Below are 9,051 nucleotides of genomic sequence, written 5' to 3' on the forward strand. Positions count from 1 at the left end.
CGACTTTAAAGCGCATCTGTAACCTTCCTCCTTCCTCCCTCTCTCTCTCTCTCTCTCTCTCACACACACACACACACACACACACACACACACACACACACACACACACACACACACACACACTATACTGTGATACATTGTCATTAAACACACAGTAAACACTAAATACACTAAAAGGTGAATAATCACTATAGTAATACATTTTAATGCCATACTTTCCTGTTTTAAGAAGAAAATGTCAGATGTTATATCTTACTGCCAATATATATCGCCATCCTGTGGTCAATCACAAGGTGTTTTAGAGACGTCTCACTGTGATCCTCTGTTCCTCTCCAGGACGCAGGAGGGCGATAAAACAACCCGCCAGGAGGAAAACAGCAGAGGAAAGGATGGCAGATTTAAGAGCTACATCAAGTTACTGGAACAATACCGGAAATAAATGACTTTGTCTTCAAAATAAAATATGTAATATGTTCTATTTGTTAAAAAAAGAATCCAGTTTCCAAGGAGGTGACAACACCAATAGTTTTCCTATATATTGATTTTTTCCCTCAATTGTACGAGTTTCCTTCTTCTCTCTGTGCTTTGCATTACTTGGGAACTTCTCTTAACAACTCTTTTAGTCTGAAGTACGACCGGAAGTATATAATTTACTTTATTTAGCACGACGGCAGTGGTAGTGTTTGACTAAACTGGTGATTACGGAAATAACTGCGTAGCCAGAATCAAATAAATAAAGGATTAATATCGAGTCGCCACCTGTGTAATCCTGTAACACTGTCCACAATGTCCAGGCAATCCAACCGAACAACAGACAGCAAGAAGATGGTAGGCGGCTTCCGCAGGATTAACATTAGCCAAATCTAGCTAGCAAAATGCTAGCTGTAGCCTAACTGTAGCCGAATAGCTAGCCTAACTCCTGGCTACATTGTACCTCTGTGAGCTAAGCGTGCCAGTCAGGTATCTTTGTCTGACAGCTGCACGAAACTCATTTGAACCACTTGAAGAAGTAGTTAATGTATTGGTTGGTGTTACTGGCGTTGACAGGAAGTTGTAGCACACAGGCTAAACAGCTAGCCTCCGTAGCTGTGACAGCTACATGGTCCCTCCCAGCCATTTCACTTATTTAGATAGCTTTCCAGATGAATGAGTGTATCGTCACTTGGGATACTGGTGGAAAGGAAATTGGAAAGAAGGAAAGGGAAAAAAAAAAAGTTTCCTAATAACCTTAATATTATTTCTAAGTAAGAAGTAACTGAATGAAGGAGTCAGTGAACATGTTCAGCCATATGTGCTTGTGTGCTTGTGTGTGTGTGTGTGTGTGTGTTTTACAGCTACAGTTAAGACAACCCTGTGTAAAGTTGATGTAAAATGTTTTTGTTGTCTGAAACTTTTATTACTGTAACTAAACTTAACTTCAGCACCAGGTGCTGTCCATAGCATCAGACTTCCAGGTGCAGAAAGTAGTCCTCTAACTGTTTGCACACCTTCCTCCACAGGTGTGAACTGATTATTAGATGTTAGTTAAGGTCTTGCTAGAATTCAGGGTGTTGTATTACATTGTCTTTACTCATTGTCTATTTGTATGTACAATCTTGCTACCCTCGGGTCATTTCACTACAGATGGTTATAAATTATATTGTAATGCCTGCTTTTTTTTTTTAATGCAAATTCATTCATTTAATTTTGAGCAGCACCAATAATATGAGTACTCTGTTGTAGAACTCCGAGCTGTTCACTCTGACGTACGGGGCCCTGGTCACCCAGCTTTGTAAAGACTACGAGAATGACGAGGAAGTCAATAAACAGCTGGATAAGATGTAAGTATCCCCATCTACTGTAGTTAACCAAAAGCGTAGATGATATGCGACTTGCTGTTGTGAAAGAAAAGATTTACTGTGAAACTAGCTGTAGGCTAGTCTTAGTCCAGTTACATGTGCATGGCAGCACCATTGACTGTGATAAAGTGCTAGGCTGGAGGACCTTTGCTCTTGTTACAGTATGCAACAGCACAGTTTTAACATCACAATATACATCAAATAATACCATACCAACACCAAAGTTCCATCTGAACATACTGTTGAAGAGCGTTTAACTATTCCAACCCTGGTTTTCGCATTAGATAGATGTATACCCACTGCATACACGTATTGAGTACATAAAGCGATTTGATTTGCTTCTGCATGTTGAAGTTGATCTTTTGCTTATTTAACTGGCTCCCTTTAAATCACACCTTCCACTGCTCTGACACATTATACACTCCTCTGACAATGTAAGTGGACACAAACTAGGGCAGAGAGATGACATAGCCAGGTTTTATGTCCCACACGTCTGTGTCTGAGGTTCCCCTCTGCTATTGTAATTTCATAGACCTTATGGGGCCTTTGAAGAAGTAGGGACCCCTGGTATGGTATTTTATAAGAGAAAAAAAAAATTCTGGCAGCTCTGGTAACAGTTCTCCCACAAAATAAGATTAAGAAAAAATGATGGGTTTAGAACTCAAAAATTCAAAACATCCTGTCACGCCGGCAGGACTTTGGACAAGATGTACTTTGCTTTTCTGGTTGTGCAGCAACCCTAAGCTCCCTCCATGCTCAATTATGATGAGGCCTGTCTTACCTGGCCTTAGATGGCAGTGAGTCTACGCTGCCCACCCTGCCAGTTGCCAGCCAGCTGGCCACGGACCATGTTAGGATGGGGATGCATCAGTTGGCTTCAGGTTCTGTAGTAAGAATAGGGCGACTTGACCTTCTAATCATAATTATCAGCCTTTGCCAAGTGTATGACCCAAAAATGTGTTGGAGCATTTGAAACTGTCCTCTATCTCTTTACGGTTCACTGTAGTTTATCATTAGTACTTTCCTTCAGCTCTGAAGAGGAAGGATGACTTTGTCTCTCTTGCTTCTCTCTCATAGGGGTTATAACATCGGAGTGCGCCTGATCGAGGACTTCCTGGCACGCTCCAGCATCGGCAGGTGTCAGGATTTCCGAGAAACAGCCGATGTCATTGCTAAGGTAATTGGAAGGTTTCAGGCCAATCAGAGCGTGACCATGGACTTCACCCAAGATGGAGGGAGGGAGAGGGGGAGGTGGGTTGACAGAAGAAGAAAGATTAGAGAGAGTGGTTTAGGTGAAACATCCTGACAATTGATGAGGGGAAAGTCGAGCCGGATGTTGGGAGGGAAAACTGATGATTGTGACTGGGTAGAGAATTTAATGTCCCTTTGTGCGCCCTTCTAAACGCTGCTTTATGTGACATTTACCTTAATATTCAGAAGGCGAGGACTCACTTACACGTTGAACGAAATGTAATCTCAGCCCTCAGAAAGGTGATCCACGTTCAGTGATATGCCTTCTCTGCTTCACTATCCTCTCATGTACTCTTAGTTAAGATCTAAAACAACTCCAGTACATTTCAATATGCCGCTCTGTAGACAGAAGTCGTACTCTTGTTCCTGAAACAAGAGACTGATCATATTACTGTTGTTGTGATATGTTTCACGTCAATCTTCCCCTCTGTGGTTATCCCTGGCCTGAGGGTTTTTACCATATCCTTGTCTTGTTTTACGAAAGTCCAACACCCCGTACAAAAAGACAATGAAGGCTGCTCACAGGCCTGACTGCGCGTTCAGCACTCCAGCTGTTTTCAAGGTGTTACTACTGCTCGCTAGAGGAGTCACTCCAAGGATGTAACCCCACACCAGCTCAGGGAACTGGCTCACGGTCATGAGGAGCAGGGTCATGTCTGTAAACGGAGGACCACTGTGGGACGGCACTTTGGAAGGTGCAGTGATAGCTGCGCCTGAGGATACCACGTGACCTCTAGCTAAACTCTGAAACCACCTCAATCACTCGTCAGTTAGATACATGTGGATGTGATCTGTTGTTTGTTCAGAAACAGATTTTCTAGATCATGAATGGGTTCTTTGGAGGGAAAGACTTAATCACTCCACTTTAAATCGTGGAGCCCATCCATGTTTGCATAGAAAAAATAAAACTCTGGCCAGGGCCAGAGAATATTTTCACTGGTGTGACTGAAATTTCACTAGCTTGAACAAACTTTGATTTGTGCATGTGGGAGAAAGCATGCCGACGCTGCTCTGACAGATCACAAGGACAAAGTGCTGCAGAAGAAAGGAGGCAACAGAGAGCAGTTATCACAGATCAGGTGTGTGCAGAGACTACTGTCATACTGCCAGTAGCGCAAATTTAACACTTCCTCCTGGGGCTTCACAGTTTAAGTGAAGCAGTTTGCTAATGAATGTTACTGTGAAGCAGCTGATGTGGATGTCACTGAGCTGTTTAGTTGATCAGTTTTACACAAGCCAACTAGTGTGGTGAGCAGCTGAAGTCAAGAAAATTCTTAGTGCCATATTTTAAAAGTTTCTGTCAAAATATGGAAACGACGAAGCCCATAGCATGCACTAAGCAAATTTAACAAATTTTACACGAGACCTGATCTCCCTGATAAGACTGTGTCCCCTGATAGCACTCCGTGCAGAAGAAGATACTGATACCATTTACTTACTTAAATGAGAGTAAACCGTAACATTAAATATAAACTAAGTTTAACACCGCTTTGTGTGGCACTGCAGTGACTTTTATGAGTTGTTGAACCCGTTGTAACTAGTGACAGAGAACAGGGCTCCAGACTGGTAACACTGGTGCTACTGACTTTCACAATCGGTCACACCATGTTTTTAGGTTATAGGTTTAATGGCTTTTTTGTGACATCAATTTTAGCAGTACATTTAGTCACATACTGTACTAAAGTATACATTTAAGATACTTGTACTTTTGTTGTATTTCTATTTCCTGCTTCCTTTTACTTGTGCTCCACAATATCTCAGAGGTAAATATTGTACTTTTTATTCCACTGCATTTGTCTGACAGCTTTACTTACTTTGCAGAATCAGATAAACAGTGCAAAATATAAATAAATTATATCAGTAAGGTTTTATTGGTCCCCAGGGGAAATAACAAGCAGTATGTGATGTAATATATAGAATATGTATAGATAAATTAAAATGAGCTCCACATTTACCACTTGCAGCATTCATATGATGAACACATTAATGATTAATAATTATAATCCAATAGTATCATATATTTTATCCTGAAATGAAATACTGCAGCATAACGAGCTCTTTTAGGTAGGGAACACTGATATCATATTTTATTTGATATGATATGAGTATTTCCATAGTCTGGTGCTTCTACTTTTACTAAGTTAAAGATCTCAGTTGGTCTCTCCCTGCTGCACTAGCATCATCAGGACGCCTGAGCCTGATCCTCTCGTCTCTTCCTCCCCACCAGCCTCCTCCTCCTCTCTCTCCTCATTTTGCTTCTCAGAATAGCCATCTATTGACCACTTTATTTTTGGAACATGATAACTGGTCAGGGGATTGTTTTGTCACGTTTTGATTCGTACATGTGCATCACAAGGTGCGTGCACGTCACAAAATGTTGGCGGATCGTCATGCACTCGCATGAATGGGACCACGTCAAATGTTAACTAGTACACTCTCAAAAAATGTTCTGGAGCCCTGGAGTAAATGAAAACCCTACTGCCACAAGAGGCACCAGTGTAAAAATGTAAATTACTGTTATCAGTTGAGTAATCGAGCACTGTTTTGTTTTTTTTATCCACCCCTCACCGTGTTGCCGTTGTTGTAAGGTTGCATTTAAGATGTACCTGGGAATCACCCCCAGTGTGACCAACTGGAGCCCAGCAGGAGATGAATTCTCCCTCATCCTTGAGAACAACCCGCTGGTAGACTTTGTAGAGCTGCCGGATAACCACAGCACACTGATCTACTCCAACCTGCTGTGTGGGGTCCTCAGAGGAGCCCTGGAGATGGTAAGTTCATGGCCCTACATCCATTTTAAGGATAAAATCAAAGATTCTTTCAAGCGTAAGGGTCAGTTTTAAATATGTAGAAGATGCATATTGTTAAAGAAGACTTAATAATATAGAAATAGTCACTATGCATTGTTTCAAACAGCACTTTAGGTAAAGTGATGGTCATCATAGAACAAAATTATTGATATATTTGCTGTGCAGATTTGTACATTTTCACCAAGAGAGGAAACCGTAATTATGTATCTGATTTAGGTCCAGATGGCTGTGGATGTGAGATTTGTTCAGGACACTCTGAGAGGGGACAATGTGACAGAAATCCGTATGAAGTTTATCAAGAGGATTGAAGAAAACCTCCCAGCAGGAGACGAGTGATAGAAACGCTAAAAGTTCCTTCCCTCTGAGGACTGAGCCGTACAAGGAACACCTTCGCATACAGACTAAGAGGATGAATGAACTCAGAACATCGAGATGAGCGGTATATCCCGAAAGATGGTTACTTTCCCTGCAACTTTACTTGTCTGAAATGCTAAAAAAAAAGCTCCTCAATTTCTAGCTTCTTCATCTCCTGTTTTTTTTCTATCTATGTTGTTTGGAGAAGACTGCTGGGAATTCGAGGAGACTAGAGAGAAGATACACTGTACACTATTGAAACACAACATCATTACATGGCCCTGCTACCTTTATTAACTAACTGGTTTTGCAGTGATCTGTGGTCCAGTTTTAGGGAAAAGTCATTGTAGTTCAGTGCCTAAGAGAAGAGAACACATCTGATCATTTATCTGTCACCATCGCTGATGGAAAGTCACTTTTTCTTAATTTCATGTTAAAATATTTGCCCTGATTCTTGAAACAATAATGTCTTTTCAATTGGCCATGTGAAGACTGTTTTCCTTTTTTGGTGCAAGCCTGGAAAACCTTACTTTGTCATGTTTTTATGTTTGTCCGTGTTTTTTTTTTGTAAGAAATCACTCTATATTACTGCCAATTATATGGCATATTAATTTATCTAGATGGATATGTCAAATAAAGGTGACATATTTAATGATGATGCTTTTTTCGTGTGTTTGTGAGAGGAGAGAGACTTGATACAACATGCCTGTTGGGCAACCTGGAAGAGTTTTAACAAGTTGCAAGACCCTGCACACACACCGGTGCTTGGTTTTGGTCGTCACACCTGTGAATGGCTTTACATCACCCAGAAATAACGAACAGAACTCCTCGTTTAGACACACTGCACACCTCATCAATAACTGAAAACACAGGCGGCCATTCACACACACACACGCACACACTCACAAATAATCCCTTTAGAAACAAAAATCTGGTCTGGAGACCACTACAACATTAGCCATGTTTTTCTTATTCCTTGCCTTTTTCTTTTTATTGTGTAACAGAACAATAACAGTACTAAACTCATGAGTCTGCTGAAAGCACTTAGCGGATGAGATTGTAAGATAGGGATTTCCTTTTGGAGAAATCTGTCAGCTGTTAGCTGCTGGAAAGCTTCAGGCTCTACACATCCTATTTTATAGCTGCTATTACACCAACCCATTTCAGCTTTTGCAGTTTTAGTACTCAGGCGCATGAAGTAAAGTTCTCCAAAAAGCCACCAGAGGTTGCTGTGCACATTACCTTTCTCAGCTGTAGGCAGCGTCCTTCCCCAGTTTAAGGCTTCAGTTATGTACGTTTAGCATACGTTGGCCAAAGATGGGTATTGTGGGAGAAGTACATTCCCTTATTTGTGGGAGTTGAGACTAGAGCTGCCAGAAAACATAAATAAAAGGTTCATTTTCAGATGATGAATATGGGAAGAGCAGACAATTCGCAGTAGTTGAGCAGAGTGGCTGATGCCAATATGTGGACTGTGATTTGGCTGGAGATTAGACAAACGATGACAACATGCAGTCTTTGTACTTTATAATCCCGCGGGAAGATGTATTAGGATGGGATTTCTTAGTATTATTTACTGTCTTAAGCCTCTGCCCACTCCTGTCTGGGGTAGTGCTCATTTAAAAGGATAAAGAGGAAAAGTGGAAGCATCCCGACAGTCGTCAGCGTGCAATAAGCCCGACGGGCCATTAGGCGAGCTCTCAACACATTACGTGCACATATCTATGCACCCTGTAGGCCTGTGATGTGGATGTTGGATGGAAAGCAAGCAGGAAATAGTTTTTTTGCAGGAGCTCAATGTAAATGACTTGGCAGAATTAGAGCCGTGTACCTGGGGGATGGACGGACAGCTGGGTTTGTGTATTTGTGAAAACCTGTATTACTCTTCCATATGCTCGCAGGAATTCGACTTGACAAACACACACGCATATATACATGCACACATACTGCACATGGAGGCCAAAGTGAGGATGAATTTATGACAACCACTATACTCACAAATAGGTGTTAATACACACTAGAAGGACCTTGTCCAAACACGCCAACTGGCCATTTTCTGTCTCTCACCATGTAAAGTTCTACCAATATGTCTATTGAGAGTTTTGTGTTGATTGGTTTCACAGTTTTACCCATTAAACAAGAAAGTATGAGGACTTCGAACTAACTAACGCTGCGTTATGACTTGACTCCTCATAACCTGTGCATCTGTGATTTATATTCCCTTTGCAAGACCGCAGATGTTGTCGCAGATTTAAAACACAAGGAAAAAAAAGAGAAGTTGTTGTTGAAGCACTTAGGACTCTCTCTGAGCCATGAAGAATTGCTTCTAAGATGCTATTTTTATCAGTTGTCTCTCTGTCATAGTTTAAAACACACATTCCCTCTGGGAGACGGACATTTCCCATCACTCGTATCTCAGACACAGTTTGTTTAGTGTCTCCCACTGGCGCACGCGTTGTTTTCGCTTTATATTTTACTTTAGTGCATGTTATCATCATTAATACTATGTATTGCGGCTGCCTATATTTTTCAGAAAACTTTATTAGGACAGGCCTGGAAAACAAGTAGCAAATGTTACGGGCCTGAGACAACGTGCGCCGATCTGCTTTAAGCCAGCTAAACGTTTCCATGTGGCCTTTATGGGAACCAAATGGTGAAAGGCACGCTGTGACAGTAAAGCCCAGCGCACAGCCTGGTATTGACCTGCGCTTATTGAATACCGCATCCCTTTCTTCTACCCCCACTCCATCCATTTCCATCCACTGTTTCTCCCACTTTATTTTGTTTTCCCACTTGAT

General features: G+C 41.5%; 1 protein-coding gene across 1 annotated transcript; it reads left to right on the forward strand.

Annotated features, from left to right (window-relative positions):
• Nucleotides 1-682: 682 nt before the first annotated feature.
• trappc3 (trafficking protein particle complex subunit 3) lies at nt 683-6,818 on the forward strand. The gene is made up of 5 exons (XM_070846328.1): nt 683-828; nt 1,723-1,820; nt 2,916-3,015; nt 5,678-5,860; nt 6,116-6,818. The coding sequence occupies exons 1-5, from the start codon at nt 787-789 to the stop codon at nt 6,233-6,235; spliced, it is 543 nt and encodes a 180-aa protein (XP_070702429.1). The 5' UTR covers nt 683-786; the 3' UTR covers nt 6,236-6,818.
• Nucleotides 6,819-9,051: the final 2,233 nt, after the last annotated feature.

The sequence above is a fragment of the Pempheris klunzingeri genome, chromosome 16 (genome assembly GCF_042242105.1).
Source record: "Pempheris klunzingeri isolate RE-2024b chromosome 16, fPemKlu1.hap1, whole genome shotgun sequence".
NCBI classification, from domain to species: domain Eukaryota; kingdom Metazoa; phylum Chordata; class Actinopteri; order Acropomatiformes; family Pempheridae; genus Pempheris; species Pempheris klunzingeri.